The 20,159-nt window shown below is 44.2% G+C and overlaps 1 protein-coding gene across 1 annotated transcript; it reads right to left on the minus strand.

Moving 5' to 3' along the window:
* Positions 1–528: 528 nt before the first annotated feature.
* On the minus strand, positions 529–18,723 carry NTAQ1 (N-terminal glutamine amidase 1). The gene is made up of 6 exons (XM_080800781.1): positions 18,543–18,723; positions 13,596–13,695; positions 12,572–12,622; positions 8,639–8,787; positions 7,641–7,765; positions 529–1,213 (listed from the first exon to the last, which is right to left on the minus strand). Exons 1-6 carry the CDS (start codon positions 18,629–18,631, stop codon positions 1,104–1,106), a joined length of 624 nt encoding a protein of 207 aa, XP_080656907.1. The 5' UTR covers positions 18,632–18,723; the 3' UTR covers positions 529–1,103.
* Between the last annotated feature and the right edge of the window lie 1,436 nt (positions 18,724–20,159).

Below are 20,159 nucleotides of genomic sequence, written 5' to 3' on the forward strand. Positions count from 1 at the left end.
CCAACAAAGATATGCAAGTATGAGATCTATAATTAGTTCTAAATTATAAAATAACTTAAGAGGTTGTGTTTGTGTTCCTCTTACCAAAGATTCACTCACTTTTTCCCAGAATCCTCCTGGTCAGCTGACCCAAACGGATATATGACATTTCCTTTGACTGATTCTTGAGTAACGACTGCAGGTGTCTTGCCATAGCACAAGGCAGAGGATCTACATTAAATGAAAGTTTCTCAATAAGCAGAAAACTCATCTAAGATCAAAAGCCTGGACATCCTTGCTTTCAGAAACTGTTCATTATTACAGGAGAATCACGTCAAGACATGTGTGAGAGTTAACGCTGTATATGCCGCTTTAACGCCAAATACCTTTTATTTGGAATATATGATGAAAGCTAATTTCCAAAACATCTTCAAGAAGGAAGATTGATACATGTATTTTAAAGCAATGGTTCCCATCTGCAAGTGAGATATTCTTGGGTATCTCAGATCATCAAGGGTGACACAAAATCTTCAAAACAAAATTACTTTTAAATCAATTTTATTTAAAAACATGTATAAATAGACCAAATAACACTCAAGCCTGAGAGGGCTTCAATCTTTTCTTAAGAACATAATAGTCCAAAAAGACTACTACTTATTGCTGATTCAGCTCACAGTACCAGCCCTCTTCAAGCAGCAGCACAATCACCAGCAAACATTTTATGGGCACCTTGGAGGGACTGGAGGGAGTCACAGAGCAATGAGCCACAGCCTTGCCCTCAAGGAGCGTACAGTGTAGCTGGAGAGAAACGAAACATCCAGAACAGACACAAAGTCCACACATCTATCATAACAAAAGCAATTACTGGCATAAGTTATCACATGTTTTAACAAATGAGTGTTGGAATATCTTAGCAAATATACACTACATCAAGTTTCAACCTAACATATCCAAAAAAATTTTTTTTAATTTTTTTTTTGTTCACCCATGTTTCAACTCAACCGAATTAAAAGAGGAAAATATAATTCCAAGCCAAAGGTACCATAGTGTTTGCGGTCCCCAGTGAAGGGATGGACTGATCATGTCCTAGAATTTCTCCATGGTTCTACATCCAGATGTCAAGTTCAGTAGTTCTGACTGCCAAACCGATGTACGAATTCAGATAGGGAGTAGACAGCTCCCCATCCTACCTCGGGATCCATACTGATAAAATCATTCAGGTTCATTTTGGAATCTAAAAAATTCATGAAAGAAATGTCCATTGAAAACACAATAAAGCAACCCAGAAGACCAAAGGTAGGGGAAAGTATTCAAATGGAGAAGGGTTCTTGAACGCTTAACTCAATCTAATCATGAAGAAACATCACACAAACCCAAATTGAGGGACATGCTACAAAATAACTGACCGGTACTCTTCAAAACTGTAAAAGTTATAAAAGGAAAGGAAAAAAAAAAAACTGTCAGAGACTGCAGAGGACTGAGGAGACAGGACAACTAAATGTAGTATCACGGGGCAGATTCTGAACCAGAGAAAAGAAATTAGTGGGAAAACTTGCAAAACTTAGGTAAGGTCTGTAAGTCAACAGGCCTAGACCAATACTTCTATGTCAAGTACATCATTTTCTTAGTTTCAGTTATTACATTATGGTTATATAAAATTCAACATTAGCAAAATCAGAGTAAAAATGTTATGGGAATGCTCTAAAGTGTTTAAGCAAATTTTTCAGAAGTCTAAAATTATTTTTTAAATTTTTTTTTTTGAGAGAGAGAGAAAAAATGAACAAGGAGGGAGGAGGGTCAGAAAGAAACAGATAATCAGGCTATCCACTGAACAAGGGGCCCAACATGGGGCTCAATCCCAGGACCCTAAGATCATGACCCAAGCCACAGGCAGACACTTAACCACTGAGCCATCCAGGCGCCCCAAAAGTCTAAAATTATTTCAAAACAAAAATTTAAATGAAGGGGTGCCCAGGTGGTTCATTGGGTTAACCCTCTGCAAAATGCATGAATAATCAAACTGCCAGTTTATTGGATTCAACTGCCAAATTATAGGAAATTCAGAGGCTACAAAAGAGATAAAATCAGCAAAATCTAGACTGCTTCTCTTGGACCCAGTTTCTTCAACAAATAAATTATAAGAAAAAAAGAGCTGGGCAAAGAATCTATATATTTAAAAAAACTCTTAGGAGACATAACCAAATACAATGTAGGGATCTCATTAGGACATTGATTCAAATAAACAAACTGTATTAAAAAAGAGGATATGGGGGCGCCTGGCTGGCTCAGTTGGTAGAGCGTACAGCTCTTGATCGCAGGGTAGTGAGTTCAAGTGCCATTCTGGATGTAGAGATTATTTAAAAATAAAATCTTTAAAAAAAAAAAGATGGGGCGCCTGGGTGGCTCAGTGGGTTAAGCCTCTGCCTTCAGCTCAGGTCATGATCTCAGGTCCTGGGATCGAGCCCCGCGTCGGGCTCCCTTCTCAGCAGGGAGCCTGCTTCCCCCTCTCTCTCTCTGCCTGCCTACTTGTGATCTCCCTCTCGCTTTGTCAAATAAATAAATAAATAATCAAAAAAAATTTTAAATGATGACTTTATGACTTTATAACTATAAATGTGAACACTGGCTAGGTAGCTAGATGATGATTTTAAAGAACTACTGTTAACTTTTTTAGATAAAATAATGGTACAATGGTCATTTAAAAAAAAAAAAAAAGAAAGCCTTCTATTTTAGAGATCCATTCTGAAACATTTAGAGTTGAAATGACATAGTATCTGAGACTGGCTTCAAAATAATATGAGAAGGAGGCAAGTGGATGGGAACTGACTGGCCATGAGCTGGTAACTGTTGAAAATCTGACACACTGTTTAGTCTAGTTCGGTATATGATTTAAATTCTCCACACTGAAGAAAATGTTTAAGTGTGTACATATTGCTGTTTCTGCCCAGCAAAAAATTGTTACAGAAACTACTCTTCCACCATAAACCTACAGAAAACTGTGCAAATATATTTAGCAACTTTTTCCAGATGGTGGGACAACAGGCAGCACACACCTGGGATTCCTAAGGAAGTAGAAACAAGTAAGGGGAGCCCTGGGATTCCTCCAGTGGACCTCAGGGGCACACAGAGACCCCGGCACACAGAGGGGAAACCCAGCATGGCAGTCTCCCTGAGGTGAGAAGACAGACATCCTGGGCAGCTGGACGTAGGGGGTCCAGGAGAGGGAGGTGCAGAGCAGACCCCCCCTCCCACTACTCCCCACCCACCCTGACCATGACACACACCCAAGTCTTTGGCTGGGACTGACCTCCCAGGGCCAGGAAAGAAGCACCAGAATGTAATCGATCTAATAACTGGCAGAACTTCCACAGTCCCCACCAGCCCGGGGAGAGAGAACTTGTAAGGCACAGAGCATTTGTAGAGTCCTTAGAAGGGCGGTACCAGAGCCCTGGGGCTAAATTAGCACTAGATGAAAGGCTGTGCTGGACCAGCGCTAAAAAAGCTTAAAAACAAGCGTGGAAAGGACCCAGCTGACTCCCAGTATCGTAACTGCATGCCAACACTGTTTTTAAAAAAGACCTCAAGACCCAGCAACTGACAGCATGAATTCAAAGTCCAGCCTTCAACCAAATTTTACAAATCACACAAAGAAACAGGAAAATATGACCCAAAACCAGGGGAGAAATCAATCAACAGAAATGGACCAAAATGACAGAAATAATGGAACTAGCAGACAAGGAGCAGCTATTATAAACATGCCCCATATGTTCAAAAAGGGTAAAAAAAAACATGAGCATGATGAAAAGAGAGAGAAACGAAAGATATTAAATCAATCCAAAGTGGAATTTCTAGACATAAAAAAAAATATGTAAAATGAAAAAAAAAGTGTGCTGTATGAGATTAACAACAAATTCGTGAATGCAGAAAACAAGAGCAATGAATTTACAGCCAAAATAGAAGAATTATTGCAAATGAAGCATGTAGAGCAAAAGTCTGAAGAAAAAAGAGAACATCACTGACCTACGGGAATAATACCAAGCCATCTAACACATGTGTAGCTGAAGGACAAGAATTTAAAGGAGGGGGGCGCCTGGGGGGCTCAGTGGGTTAAAGCCTCTGCCTTCAGCTCAGGTCATGATCCCAGGGTCCTGGGATCGAGCCCCACATCCCACTCTCTGTTCAGTGGGGAGCCTGCTTCCCCCTCTCTCTCTCTGCCTGCCTCTCTGCCTACTTGCGATCTCTGTCAAAAAAAATAAAAATAAAAATAAAAAAATTTTTAAAAAAATTAAAAAAAAAAAAGAATTTAAAGGAGGATGGATGGTCAGAAACAAATGTGCAAGCAGGTACTCCTGGGTGGCTCAGTCAGTTAAGCATCTGCCTTCAGCTCAGATCATGATCCCGGAGTCCTGCAATCGAGCCCTGCAATGGGCTCCCAGCTCCGCAGGAAGTCTGCTTCTCTCTCTGCCTGCCGCTCCCCATGCTTGTGCTCGCTCTCTCTCACTCTCATTCCACCTCAAATAAATAGAATCTTTAAAAAAAAAAAAAAGAAAAGAAAAGAAAAAATGTGCAAGGAAATAATAGCCACATGTTTTCAAATTGGATGAACGCTATAAATCCACCAATCTCGGGATCTTAACAAACCTCGAGTGGAGTAAACTTAAAGGAAACACACTATAGTCCATCATAATCAAAATGCTAAAAACTAGTAACAAAGAAAAAAAAAAAAAAACCCTTTAAAAATACTGAGGGGGGGGCGCCTGGGTGGCTCAGTGGTTTAAAGCCTCTGCCTTCGGCTCAGGTCATAATCTCAGGGTCCTGGGATCGAGCCCCACATCGGGCTCTCTGCTCAGCGGGGAGCCTGCTTCCCCCTCTTTCTCTGCCTGCCTCTCTGCCTACTTGTGATCTCTCTGTCAAATAAATAAATCTTTAAAAAAAAAAATACTGAGAGGGGAAAACACTCAGAGTAACAAAACAAGATCAGAGCCCAGGCAAGCAGAAAACAAGAGAGAGATGCCTTTAAACAACTGAAAGCAAAAACATGTAGGACTAGTACACGTGACCCCACAACTGTATCTTTCAAAAATGAACATAAGCACTGAGGATGCAGAAAACTAGAAACAGAGTTGCTAACTCCCTTCTAACACAAAAGCTAGATACTCAGCAGACACAGAACTTTTGTTAAAGTCATCGGAGAGCTGGGAATGCCAGATCCCCACCTAACTAGAAATAAAGGGAAGACAGGCACCTTCAGGAAAGATGGGGTGGGAGTTCCTGCTGACCTGGCTAGGTGCCAGACTCCACAGAGGCCAGCAGGTTTGCGAAAATTTTTAACAAACGCCTTTAAAAAGAAATCTCAACTTCTGAAATATAGCATTTGTTTTCTAAGGCATCCCCCCTTTTCTCTTTTGTTTTCTAAGACTTAACATAACTAAATGAAAAATGATTACTATCTGCTAGTCATTCATCATGTAAAAAGATCAGTGTATTAAAAACAAAATATAAATAAAAATTATTTTAGAGAGATCAAGGTATAACAAATAAATATCTGTCTCTTCTAACCTCGCCCACGGGGGACTGTAACATTTCTGTTTACCTAACACTGGTCCTCCAGCTTGGTTCAAATAAACCACTATTGCTATACATTAGGAAGCAAGAGGATGGGAGGTATATGCAAACAAAAAGCAGGAAAGAACTCAGAAAAGAGGGGGAAATTTGGTGTGCTCTACAGTTCAGCCCAACACTTAAGAAATGTCTTTGAAAACTGAGCCATCAGGGACCAGTGCTGGAACTGACTCTTCAGGACAAGGTGATACGACTATAAATTTCAGTTTCCTTCCCATGGCCCGGGGGGGGGGGGGGGGACACTAAATGCTGAACCAAAGAGTGGTCTTGCAGGCCACCAAAATTATTAATCATATAATCCTAACAGTCAACATACCAAATACACTCAATTCAAGCCCTAAGAGTCAATCCCACCACAGAGTGCGGGGGACGCAGGGAAGTGCTATTAAAGTACCTGAAACAAGCATTAAGGTTCAATATTTTCCTTGAACCATTTTTTTCTTTTTTAACCTTCATTTTTTTTTAATAAAACACTACTAATTAGCTAGAAGTAATTCTTCCTTATCCTAACTTTAAATATAATCCTTTGACAAACACAGGATTTGAAGTACTGAGTTCACCACATGAGAGGACGTTACAGTGTGGTTACATTCAGACGTGGGAAACCCATATGCTCACCCCACACTTCAGAGCAGATTCCTTTCAGTTTCAATCTCAAGTTCAGGAGGTCCCTGATGAACTAAGCACACACAAGGCAGAAACCGCCTGCACCATGCCGCCCACTCATCCTGCCTGGCTGTGCATCCGAGGCAAAGGGCGTAATCTCCATGCCCCTCACTTTATGCATCCACCAAATGTGGAAAATAAAGCCTGCCTGAGCTGCGGGGAAAATTCTATTAAACTACTATGTAAAGCAGCCGGCACCAAAGCCTGACACAAAATAGCATCTACTGGGCAGTAGTCATCAAAACTGAAAGGAATGACTCAGAGAGGATCCAGGCTGACAGGCTGGTGTTTACTGAGTGCTTGCTACGTGCTAGGCTCTGCCTTGGGGGCTCACATCTAAAGAAAAAAGGGGGGGGTGGTGGCTGAAGGCATGCTGTCCCAGGCCACACCATATACAGCAGGTTGCCTGAGACTAAAAGGAAAATCTATGACACCCCCTCCTAATCTAGGAGCTGTCCCAGTTCTAACGCTGAGGCTAGCAAGCAGGCTGGCAGACCCAAAAGCAATTCCAGTATAAATGTTTAAAATCATGAGAGAGAGCTTTTCACAGAGAGCCTCAAAAATCCGTTTGAATCCTCTTTCAGTGTTCAAATACACCAAACAGATTTACTTTCTTCCTTGCTCAACTCCGGAAGCCACTGTCCTATTTTTCTGGTGTGTTGTATAGCTTAAAGAGCAACGTGCACGCAGAAGGTCCCATCCCTGGGACGGGATGACCTCACCCAGAAATGGCAAGCGTTGCAAATTATGTACAATCATCAATAACGTTTCAAGCTCCTGTGAATGGCAAACAATAGTAATAGGGCGAAGAACTCTATCTACTTAACTCTCAGAAAATTATTAACTGGACGGATGCCTAAAAGCATATAAATATGATGAGTGGTACAATAAAACCTGCCAGCTCTCACTTTCTTCTAATGCAGATTTTATCACAGAGCCAGGAAAATGACATTTCATGTAACACAAGGATGCCTAGGGACTTTCGCCTTAACGTGAAACCCCGCCACGGCAAGGTGCTACTTGTCCCACTGTTAAATGACCCAAGCACGCAGACCTCCCGAAGCCCAGTGTCCTGGCAGTAGGCACACCCAGCACGCTAGCAGAGTGCAAGGCGGTGTGCAAGGCGGTGTGCAAGTCTCGTGGTTCTGCTCCTGAGCACCTCCCCTCTCCGCAAGCTCATACACTTTTCAGTCCTGCTCTCTGGGCCTCAACTCCTGAACCTAATAAACACACACATCTGTACCCCCTCTGACCTTCTTACAACTCAGGGAGTGTCATACAAAGAGTAACACACAGTTTTTGTCCCTGGTTAAGGGGCAATGCTGATCTGCACGGTGGTCAGAAACCTCCCGGAGAAGGCACCTCTGGCTCACCTCCAGTTTCAATGCAGGGGTACGAAGGAGGAGGTTCCCTCCAGTTCCCACTGGAATCTTTCATGTGAGATCGGTCAGAAGCAAAGTTCTTCAAATACGAATCTGCACGGATCACTCTAAATTTCCTGCAGATAAAGCAACATTCATATACATTAGGAAGGTTTCACAGCGAAATGCCCACTCGATTTTTATACAGACTCATTATCTGTGACACACACAGAAGTACCCAGACATTTCTGTACGATCAGTAATACACAAATATCTATGTAGTTTTATCATGTGTTAAAGGAGCCATGAGAAAGGATCAGCAGAAATCCAAAACTACACAGGCACAGAAATATGTCCAAGGGCGTTTATTTACTCAATTGTGTATCAGGAGTAAAGGGCAACGTTAGTTCAGGAGCTGCCATCACAGACCTCTCAATTTTCTCGTCATTAAGGCCACACCCCACCCACCCACATACACACGGATGAGAGAAATCCCCAAAATGGCTTTCAGAAAATGTCTGGGATCTCATCACACCCATTTTTTAAAGAATGCCAACCTTTTATATGTTGGACAACTTTTAAATATATATTTCTTTTTTTTTTAAGATTTTATTTATTTATTTGACAGAGAGAGATCACAAGTAGGCAGAGAAGCAGGCAGAGAGAGAGGGGGAAGCAGGCTCCCTGCTGAGCAGAGAACCCGATGCAGGGCTCAATCCCAGGACCCTGGGATCATGACCTGAGCCAAAGGCAGAGGCTTAACCCATTGAGCTACCCAGGCACCCCCGTGCTGGACAACTTCTAAAACTTCAAAACATTTTGAATCTTCTGTATAGCATACATCATTTTCAAATATCAACTCAATGGTGATGCCAAATCAAGCGATCTTTGCAAAACAAATGCCAAAAAAACCCCAGAAAATCACATACACACACACTAACACAGACTCTCCGTACAACTGTCAAGGTCTAACTTCAGAAAGAAGGTAAACCCATCCTGAATCTCCTCACCTTCTGAACTGTGGATGAATGTCCTCGTCAGACTTAAAGGCATCTTCCACGTAAGCGTCAAAAGGACAGGGAAATGGCAGCACAGTGTCAAGATCATAAATGAAGCTCTGTCCTCCACTTGAAACATGAAGCAGGACAACATGGTAATCCTAGAAGTAAAAGTTGCTGAAGTTAACCAAGTTACTTCATGATGGTGAATTCCAAGATCACAGTAATAATGCATATATAATCATTAACAATGAATACAAGACCAGTACAACACTTCCTAAAATAGCAAAATAAAACAAAGCAAACACAAAAACCCTAAAAAAGGACTAAATGTCCAGTCACTGGGAACACTTAAGTAGGTAGTGGAAATGTTCATATACATTAACTATATACTCTTTGACCTAACAATTTTACCTCTAGGAACCCATCCTACAGAAAAAAAAAATGGCCACACACATGTAAAGGTCTATATATACATATATACATATGTAGGCGCCCCTATATATTATTTTTTACAAGTTATGTGTGGGGGCACCTGGGTGGCTCAGTGGGTTAAGCCTCTGCCTTGGGCTCAGGTCATGATCCCAGGGTCCTGGGATTGAGCCCTGCATCGGGCTCTCTGCTCGGTGGGAAGCGTGCTTCCCCCGCTCTCTGCCTACCTCTCTGCCTACCTCTCTGCCTACTTGTGATCTGGCTGTCAAATAAATGAGACAAGATCGGGCGCGTTCAGGGTGGTATGGCCGTAGACTGTCAAATAAATGAATAAAATCTTTAATAAGTAAATAAAAACAGAAAGAAATTGTTTAAAAAAATAAAAATAAAACTAAATAAAAGCTATGTGTGTATATATACAGACACACGTGCGTTCCAAAGTACACACGCATGCATATGAATACAGAGGAAAAGCTGTGCAAGGATGCCCTCCAAAGTATTAACCAAGGGGATTGCTTGGAATGTGAAAGAACTTTAAAATGTTGTTGTTAAATCGGCCAACCCCCATCTGTAGCCATTAAGGAGGAAAGATGAAGACTTCTCCTGTGCAGCTCGGCAGTGATGTATCACTGAGCCCCTGACGCTGGGCACTGCCCAGCACCAGCTACCGTCTGGAAAGGCCATTGGGGGCGGGGGGGGGGGGGGGGGCTAGTTATGAAGGCGCCTCCCAGAGAACAGGACTGGGAGATGAAAGGCTCAGTCACATGAGTGTGGCATTAGTACCACCACCTTCTATTTCCAGGACTTCAGGGCTTACAGAGCACTTTCTCGGACGTTGTTCATCGACCCTATGATGAGGGGAAGGTGATTAATTAAGACTGGAAATGCTCTGCCATCAAAGCCGACAGAGCCTGTGCTGGCTCCAATGCTATCTTCATAAGGCAGCAATAGCCTCAGAAATGGATGCTTATGCCCTGCACTCCCCTTAATGCACGCTACCCTCCAGATAAATAATGGGCGAGCGGCCCCCCTTCCACGGGCCGTGTCCGTACTAGTCCTGTCCTTCCGCAGCAAGCTTTCCTCCTCTCTCCCCACTGCCATCCCCTGCGGGCTGGCTCTCTCTCCAGGAGTCTCCTACTTCCTACCATAACCAGTATCTGCCTTACCCAAAATCTGTTTCCGCTTGACATCCTCTACCTCCTATTCTAGTGGCTTTGAAGTGCACACTCTCTATTGTTTGTGAGAAACTGTGTAACTGAAATAAAGATGCAAAGATGAGAAAGGAAAGTCCTGATCCTCCAGGAGCTCGTGGAGCAGGAAGGGGGAAACAGTCAAGCGCTGCGGGCAGTGGGACGGCAGCAAAGAGCAGGCGGCTTCAGGTGAGGACCCTCAGGTCAAACCTCCGCCCCGCCCCTTCCAGCCTGAGCTTCCTCTTTCATAAACTGGAGATAAGCATAGTGTTAGTTACCACAGACTGTTGCTGGGACCATTAAGGAAAGGGAAAGCAGGCCTCAACTCTAAGTGGCCTTTATAGCACAGATGGGGAGTCAAGGAATACGGACCCAGCAGCAGCCTCACTCTCGGAGTGGGGTTCAGCACCTACCCAGATGCCGGGACGAAACCAAGCTAGGCTAGGGGGAGGGAAACCCACCTAGAAGGCGATCAGCTTCTTGGGACTGGGTGTCTCTCTCCACTCAGGGTACCCATTTCCTACAACAGGACAGCAGTGAGGCAAAGATACATTTGCCGGCGGGTGTGGGAGGCCTTACCATAACGGGAGTTATTCTGGGCTGCCCTGAGACGCTGTGTAAGAGGGACATAACCACAGGTCCTTTCCCTGCAAGTTTCTCTAAACCAAGAAGACAGACCATGACTCAAAGTCAGCTGAGTGGCTCGGCCACAGGGATGACTTCTAGGGCACGTGGACAGTCTGCAACAAGGGTTACGTAGCTATTGTTACTAACAAGAAAGGCTTGAGCACCAGAACCAGACACGGTACGAGGTACCAGGACAATGTCTCACACACGTTATCTCACTTAAGACTCGCAACACCAGATGCACCTGCGTGGCTCAGTGGGCTAAGCCTCTGCCTTCGGCTCAGGTCATGATCCCAGGGTCCAGGGATTGAACCCTGCATCGGGCTCTCTACTCAGCGGGGAGCCTGCTTCCCCCTCTCTCTCTGCCTGCCTCTCTGCCTACTTGTGATCTGTCTGTCAAATAAATAAATAAATAAATAAATAAAACAAACAAAAAAACTCGCAACGCTACTGGCCAGAGGAGGACACTGAAGAAAGGAGGTAAATAACATGTCCAGTTCATCGAGCCACCACTGGGAGGACTGGGACTTAACCCCAAAACTGGATTTGGACTTTAATATTAGCACAGCAAAACGCCTGCTGGTAAAGGAAGCAAGAACGTGTGCTCTGTGAGACCAGGGATTTTAGTCTATTTAAATATAGGTTAAATATATGAATGAAACCAATTTAAATGATAACTTATTTTAAATAAGTATCAGAAATAAGATGCTTGCTACATTATCTCAAATGGAGTTTTTCTTTTACTTTATCTTCATGTTATTAGCATAAACAATTCTTCAGAGGGACAGGTTAAGGCGACATATAGATGTGTACTGGAAAGGACCCCAGGCTGAGACCCAGTCCTGCCACGGATCAGCTAGATAACTTTGAGCTTCTCACCCTGTCTTCTGGGCTTGTTTTTGTTTTGTTTTTAAAGATTTTATTTATTTGACAGACAGAGATCACAAGTAGGCAGAGAGGAAGGCAGAGAGAGAGGAGGAAGCAGGCTCCCCGCCGAGCAGAGAGCCCGATTCGGGGCTCGATCCCAGGACCCTAAGATCATGACCTGAGCCGAAGGCAGAGGTTTTAACCCACTGAGCCACCCAGGCGCCCCATGGGCTTGTTTCTTCACCTGAAAACAGAAGGGCTGGAGTAGATCCAGGTTTTTCAAATGTTAGTCATGGTCACTCAGGAGTCTGCAAAGAACACTGATTCCTGAACCCTTCTCTAAATCAACTAAGTCAGAAACCTATACTTTTAACATGATATCCAGATAATCAAATATGCAGTTGGACCAGATATGACCAAAGTTCCTTCCAGTAGGTTAAATGGGTAACAGCCTAGATCATAAACACATCTGCCACATCAGCTATTTAAAATCTTTCCTATATGGGGCGCCTGGCTGGATCAGTCTGTAGAGCATGTAACTCTTGATTCTGGGTCGTGAGTTCAAGCTCCACATTGGGCGTAGAGATCACTAAAAGAAAAAAGTAATAATTAAAAAAATAAAATCTTTCCTAGAATAATAAAATTAAATAAAAACATATCTGTAAATACTACCTTAGACAAAATAAAATCTATTCCCTAGAGGTCAATTATCAATAATTATCACAGCCTTTCTCTACTGCGCTATCATTTCTGCTTTACCGAAACACAGAGACCACTTGGGAATTACAGGTACTAATGCACCAGAAGTTCTCTGTATTGACCATCTTACCCAGATCACGGGTCCATCTCCAGGTCTTGCCTGTTGTTTCCAGATAGGTATCTACAAAATACAATCAATTTCATAAGCCACAACTTCAGTTACACCACTACTAAATTCTTTAAAGTAATATGTAAATAAGAAATAAAATATTTCTAAGCAACAATCAAGGTGAATGAAGAAGAAATCGAAAACCTTCCAAGTGTTCTTAACAATGAAAATGCAAAAATTAATTATCTGATGTTCTTTGGAGAGTAGAAAGAGACCTCAACAGGGCATCAGAAGGCCTGGCAGGTTCAAGTCTTGCTTTCCCACATTATTCGTGGGACCTCCCTGAGCCTCTATTTCCTCATCTATAAAATGGAGATAGTTGTCTGAACCCTGCCTACTTTACCGTGTTTCCATTAGCATCAAATGAGATGATGCTTACAAAAGTGCTTCACAGAGGGGTGCCAGGCTGGTTCCTTTGGTAGGCATGTGTGACTCTTGATCTCAGGGTTATGAGTTCAAGCCCCGCAATGAGTGTAAGGATTACTTAAAAATATAAATCTTTAAATATTTTTTAAGTGCTTTATAAAATATTAAGGGCTTACTTTTTCTAAGGGCTTGCTTTTTTAATACTTACTTTTTTTTTTAAGGGCTTGCTTTTTTATGAAGGGCTTGCTTTTTTAATACTTCACGTAAGTTTACCGTAAGTCTATTTAAACTCCAGAGACAAAAACATCTTTACTTCAAACCTGAAAGAATGTGGCTCTAGCCTAAGCAATTTAAAAAACTCTAACTTCATACCTAAAGAGAAGGGACTTAATTTGTGCATACCATCATCTATTTCTTGACCTACAAATAAGGGACTAAACTTTTCTAACTCAACCATGCCCTGAAAGGAAAAAAAAAAAAAAATCTCATTCAAAAATAAACTTTAAAATGTTTCTGTATTTTATAAAGCACAGTTTGGGGCAGTGTGACCCACACTATATTTAGTTCCTATTGTCATCCTAAATCTCTTGTTCTCTTTCTACAATCACTCACCACTTACCATCTTCCTCTCATTAGATATGAAGACAGCATAACACTCTTCTAAAGGATACTGGTCATGGTTTTTGATGTATTCACAGAGCTTCCAAATATTTTCTTCACTGAAATAAAATAACAGTTTAATCAATACAATTAACTAATGGGTCTTTCAAACTTGAACAGCAGACTGATGAAGACATAAGAAAGTTGGAAGAGACTTTAAACACCACCTCATCCAATAACTGACGGATGTATGACCCTCCTCTAAAACATCCCCCAACAAGGTGTGACCCAATTTATACCGTGTGCTGACCTTTCTCCAGAGTGCTCGCTACCTGCCCCAGCACTGCTCGAACAGGGAGGCATTCTATAGCTGATAATATGCTACATCAATACTCCACAAGCTCTGGATCCAGGGACTTGAGATACAGCTGGAATTCCAACTCAGCCACTTAGGAGGTAAGAAGCTTTGAACATCTTGAACTGAGTATTTGCTTTTCTCATGTGTAAAATGGATATAATCATACCGTATCATAAAAACTTGATAAATCTTAGTTAATATCGGTTCACTGCTCCCCTTAGCAAAGGGGTAAGATGAGTGTGTTGAAGAGGAGGGCTTCTGGCTGCAAAGGACCGGGGGACAATTACATGATATGCCGAGGAATTCTTTCGGAGGGAGACTCTGTGAGTAGGATTCCCTGCATCCCTCTGATACAGAAGAGCTCCTGATTTTTAGGAAGTCCTTTCTCAGGCTGAACTGAAATCCATCTTCCTATACTTCTGCCCCAGATCAATCACCTTTTCTCTATGACAGGCCTTTAGATATGTAAAGCAGTGGTGGTCAGAACCACCTAAGTAAAGCTATGCCCAGTGCATCAAACCCAGCCACGCTGGAGGCCACAGGCACACTCCCACACAGGCACAGTCATTGCTGGCAGCATTCACAGCTCAGCCTCAGGATTCTTATCTTTTTCTGATGAGCCACCACTGAACTTTTGTTCAAAATGAGCCGCAGCAACACTCTGCTCATACTCGACTCAATCTGTCGATTACCTGAAAATGAAGTAAGGTGCACCTGGCACTAAGGACTACCACCAGTTTATGGAGACACTTTCAATGCACGGTTTTGACCTTGCCCACCTGCCTAAATGTTCCATACGAGTACACTTAAAGTACTGAAGCAAAGTGTATTTTTTTCCCGTGATCTCTAAAATACCTAAGAAATCTTACAGAAAAGGTAGTGGTAGAGGTAATAACAGAAGACTACTACTGACTACTTCCATAGGATATGCAGTAGGGAGTAACAAAAAGAAACTGTTTCATGACGATATAAAATATGTGTTAGCTAAATTTTTTTTTAAACCTGGATGTTCTTTTTTTTAAAAGATTTATTTATTTGAGAGAGAGAGAGCACAAGCAGGGAAAGCTGCAGGCAAAGAGAGAGGGAGAAGCAGGCTGGATGCAGGGCTGGATTCCAGGACCTGGAGATCATGACCTGAGCCGAAGGCAGACACTTAACTGACTGAGTCCCCCAGGCACCCCAAAATCTGGATGTCCTAAGACCAAGTTATCAGAAGACACTTGTCTGTCCAGCCTGTAGACATTCTGGAGTTGATCACAGACATCTTCAAGAGCCTGTGATATAAAAGCACTACGCTAAGTGCTTGAAGGATGTAATGATAAATGAGAGCTCACAGACAATGAGAGGAGACACACAGATCCATAAATAAGCAAGCATCATAGAGGCCATAAAAGATGCATAGAAGAGAGTCATTAATTTTGAGGGACACGGGAAGATAGAGGAGGTAGAGGTCAGTGGTTTCTCCTGGTTTGTTCCCCCTCTCCCAGTCCCAAGGAAGAGCAGAGTTAACAAGAACAGTCTGAGAATCCGTGTGTACCACAAGTACTGTTGGCAAGCTGAATACATATGTGAATGGACAAAGTTTGTCTATTATTTTTCAAGCGTGTATGAATGTTACAAAGAGAAAAAAAATTTTAAACATAGGAGTTACTGAATCTGTAGTCCTTTTTTATCAATTTTTTTTCAAGAGTACAATTAATATCATGTAGAAGGATCTCAGGAAACATTTGATGTTTAAAAAAGGGGGCATTGGGGCACCGGGGTGACTCAGTTAAGCATCCAATTCTTGATCCCAGAGTAGGTCTTGATCTCAGGATCCAGAGTTCAAGCCCTATGCTGGGCTCCATGCCTAAAAGGGAGATGGGGGGTTTATTCTTAGAAATGCAGGGAGTTACTGCTGGGAATAAAAAGGGCCCAGATTTGGTGTGAGTTCTAGAACCTCTTTAAAATGAGGGTGGGAGGAGATTATAATAATTATGTTCCAACCTACTGGTTGATTATTTTGTAGCAGAAAGATTAACAAAGCAGCATTGAGGTCAAGATTCTGCAAGGGTTCCTGCTGATGGGCTGAGGTCAGAGAAGCATACAGAAGGGAAGGATCCCTGACACACAACAGGCGCTCAACCAACATCCGAAGAGTACAAAACAATTACAACAATAGAATCAGACGTGCCCCGCAAACCACCTATGCCACACAGAAATACTGGTTACTGCTATTATCATTCAGCTGGTTCTGAACAGGTAACAACTGACAGAAGCTGAAAGCAGCAGACAGGAGGCATTTATTTCACATCCTATGAAGCTGTGAGAGCAAGCGTAGTAAGGTGTGCCTACCTGATAGGTTAGGACACGGCAGAATACTGGCTCTCAACTAAAGGCGACTTTGTCCCCCAAGGAACATTTGGCGCTATCTGGTGACATTTTTGGTTGTCACAAATTGGGTGAGGATGCTACAGGCATCTAGTGAGTAGGGGGCAGGGATGCCACTACATGCCCTACAATACCCGGGAGAGCCCCCCACCACATTAGCATACTCAAAATGTCAATAAAGATCTATAGCTGAGAAACCCTGGGTTACAGCGTAGAAGACAAGTTCGAAATGAGACTGGAAAAACACACGGTGACAAGATCTGAAATGACTTGCTATGCTCAGGAGATAGACTTTACTGTCTATGACTGTATTCCTGAAAGTGTGATCAATGGACGAGCCTAAGACTCCTCCACGGTACCGTCCACACACTCCAGACTCTCTGGAGTGGGACCCTAAGATCTGCTGGCTTTATAAGCTCCCAGGTGATTCTAGGGCTCATCAGAATTTAGAACAGCTTTCAGCAGTGTGAAGCCAGCTAAGGTTCAGGACCTGAAGGGATAGGAGAGACCAGGGCAGAGGCCTCTAAGGAAGGACTAGAACAGGCCCCTGCCAGCCAAGGAGGGCCTGGCCCATGGCTGAAGGAACTTAAAGGAGACCATCTATTGAAGAGACGTCCATTCCCTACCATTCTTCTACCAGATGACTGCACTCTAGCTGTGCCAGCAACCTTGTTCCTGGAACTCCCGCACGCTTCCTTCTGAGTCTTTGCACCACTGCTCCCCTATCTAGAATGATTTTCCTTCAATATCCACAAAGCTCCCACCTTTTTCTTCAGATCTCTGCGCAAATACCACTTTATCAACAATGCCTTCCTTAAATATCCATGATGAAATAGTGAGTCACCATTCTTTACCTTGCTTTATTTTCTCATAGTACTTAACACCAAACATGGTTTACTTGGTTTTGCCTGCTTTCCCTGAACCAAAACATATGAACCATGAGATCTTACTAGGAAATTTGTCTACCCTGCGCTATATCCCAAAATTCCTACAGCTGTGCATCACACAGTCCAAGTGCTTCATAAACATTTATCTAATGAATAAATAAAACAATGAATGGACACTATAGACGAGAACTAAAGGAATTTAGATGAGAGGTAAGGCAGAAATAAAGTGTAGTCATTAAGAACATAGACTCCTGCACTATGGAAGTTCCAATTTCTGCATCACCTCTTGCTAGATGTTTGATCTTGGGACACAGCCTCTCCCTGGTTCCCTCTTTTCATTAGTAAAATGAGGTTAATGATAGAACCTATCTCCCAGTCATGGTTGAAAGCACTTGACACTGGCCCTGACATGTAGTCAGAGCTGAACAAATGTTAACTTCTTGGTGACACTGGTTTGATGACCAGCTAAAGGAGGAAAAGGTAGTTTTAGATGGGCCTGAGGTTTCTTTTGCAACCGGAGGTTGAAGAAGTCATTACTCAGGTGTGGGAGTGAAAAAGACTAAGGTAGGAGGGGTGATTCAGCCACACAGGTGGCCTGCTAAGGGGTGGTGTGTGTGGACTCCAGAGCCAACTCTACAGGTAAATCCCCATCTCTTCATTCACAAGATATGTGACCTTAGACAAATTAGTTGCACCCCTCTGTGCTTCAGTGTTCTCATCTTTAAAAACGGGGATAACAAAAGTACCTACTTGCTAGGGTAATTGTGGGGCTCAAATGAATTAGTTTACACGAGCGAATCAGAACAATGTTTGGCATACAGCAAGTTCTACGTAAATGTAATGGGTATGATAATAACAACATGGTGGTTCAGATCATGGTTTCTGGTACCAGAAGGCCTGAACTGGATTCCTGGTCGCTGTTAGCTGATGACCTTGGGAAAGTTACTGCAAAATCTCCGTTCCTCCATTCTCTTCCGAAATTAAAACGACCTTCCCACCAGTGTGAAACCACAAAGGCTTCAGCAAAGTAATCTGCAAATCTTCTCCGCGTTCCACCCTCTGCCTCCCCTTCCTGGCCCCCAAGCACTGAGATCTGCTGATAAATATCCTAGCGAAAAGCGTCGGGCATCAGTAATGCACCACCGACCCTACCATTCGTGGTAATTCCGCACCTCCCCCTTCTCCAAACGCCTACGCTCCACTCCAGAGACCAGGGCTGCCATTCCCGCTCCCTCATCCCCCAAGCGGGAAAACCCGACAGTCGAGGCCCAAAGCGCCCCCAGGGAGGGGCCGAGACGCCGAGACCTAGTGCGCCAGGGAGATGCGGGGGGCTGCACCCGCGCCCCCTCACCAGTAGCAGCTGTTGTAGACACAGGCGTCCCGCGGGGGGCTGGCCGGCTGGTAGCGGGCGGCTGCAGCGGCGGGCACATCCCCCTCCATGGCGGGCTGGCGTGGGCCAGAGCAGAGGTCTGAGGCGAAGCGACTAGACCAGTCCCGCGGGCAGGCTTCGGGGGAGGAGCCGGCACTCGGCGGGCCGCACAGGTCCTCGGGGCGGAGCCCGGGGCAGCTGGTGCAGTTCCCGGGTGGTGGAGCCAGGGACGGGGTAGGCGGAGTCTGGGAGGAGCGAGCAACGCAGGTTCCGGGCGCGCGGAGCCCGGGAGGGAGGCGCAAGTTCCGGGTGGATGGAGCCAAGGCTGCGCGGGTTTTGCTGATTCCGGTGGGCGGAGCCCGGGCGGGAAGGCGGAGCAGGCTTCGGGGGGGTGGAGCCAGGGCGAAGTGGGCGGATCCTGGGGGGGTGGGAGAGGGTAGCGGTGAGCGGTGAGGACTCCCAGTGGGCGGAGCCTGGGGCAAGGGGGCTTGAACTATTCCGGGTAGGCGGGGGCCCGGACAGGTGGGTGGAGCCAGTAAGGGGCGGTGCCGGCGGAGGTCGGGTCTGCTGGGGCGGGGCCGGGCATGCTCAGGGCGGCAGTGACAGCGTGGATGGGGTCAGAGTGCGGAGGTTAGAGGTCGCCCGCAGGTGGCTAGAAGGAGCTTGGGGAGCGCTTGGAGTTGGTAAACCGCCCGACCCTGAACGGCGCTTCGGGAAGTCTCCCGGAGGCGTCTGAGACCCTCTTCAAAGCCGGGGCAGGGGTTGCCGGCTGTGGAGGACCCAGACGGGACGCGGAAGACGCGACTTGTGCAAGTGAAGTGAGAGAATCTTGTATCTGAAAGTCGAAGCTTTAGCAGTTTTATCCTCGAGCCCGCGGGAACCCAGAGTGGGGAGGGGGCAAGGGGCGGTTTTAGAGAGGGATAAGCAACCCCAAATCTCACCGTGTTGTAACATGTCTTTATAGATTTGTGTGTGTTGACTCAGAAAGATAGAGTGATTCCTTGGTAGAGCAAGTTTTTAGAAGTTTCACTTAGAGTCCGCATGGCATCCATTTTGTGTTAGTCATGTATTTATTTGCCAGCAGTGTGGAAGGAAGGAACCAAATAATTAAAACTGTTTATCTCTGACGAATGAATGGTATGAAGGACTTTCACTTCATACTTAGTAGCCTTCTGAACTGCTTTATATTTGTAATGAACATATATAACTGATCAGGGTACTTCCCATTATAAAAACTGAAATTCTTAGTTGGTTTATAGGCCATCTGCAATCGGGAATTTGAAAGCTCCTCCTCAAATCCTAAAGACTTCAAGCCTAAGTCCTTGTATCATCAATGTAGTATCAATTATTGCCTCTCAGCTCTGACACACACTTCAATATAGGCTCTGTGATAAATAACGGAATTCCTTCATGCATTTCTCCTTCAAAGTGGGCACCGAGTTAAGCCTTCTCAGTAAAGTGTGCCGGAAGAAGAAGCTTCCTGCAGTTTCTGGGGCAGTGCAAGAGTTGGGAGTGTGGTCCTGAGAACAGCCAGTGGGGTCTGCCCCGGTCACAGGCTCAAACCCGATTTCTCTGTGACCGTACAGTTTTGGTTTGGCA

This window comes from Martes martes (assembly GCF_963455335.1).
Source record: "Martes martes genome assembly, chromosome: 4".
Taxonomy (NCBI): domain Eukaryota; kingdom Metazoa; phylum Chordata; class Mammalia; order Carnivora; family Mustelidae; genus Martes; species Martes martes.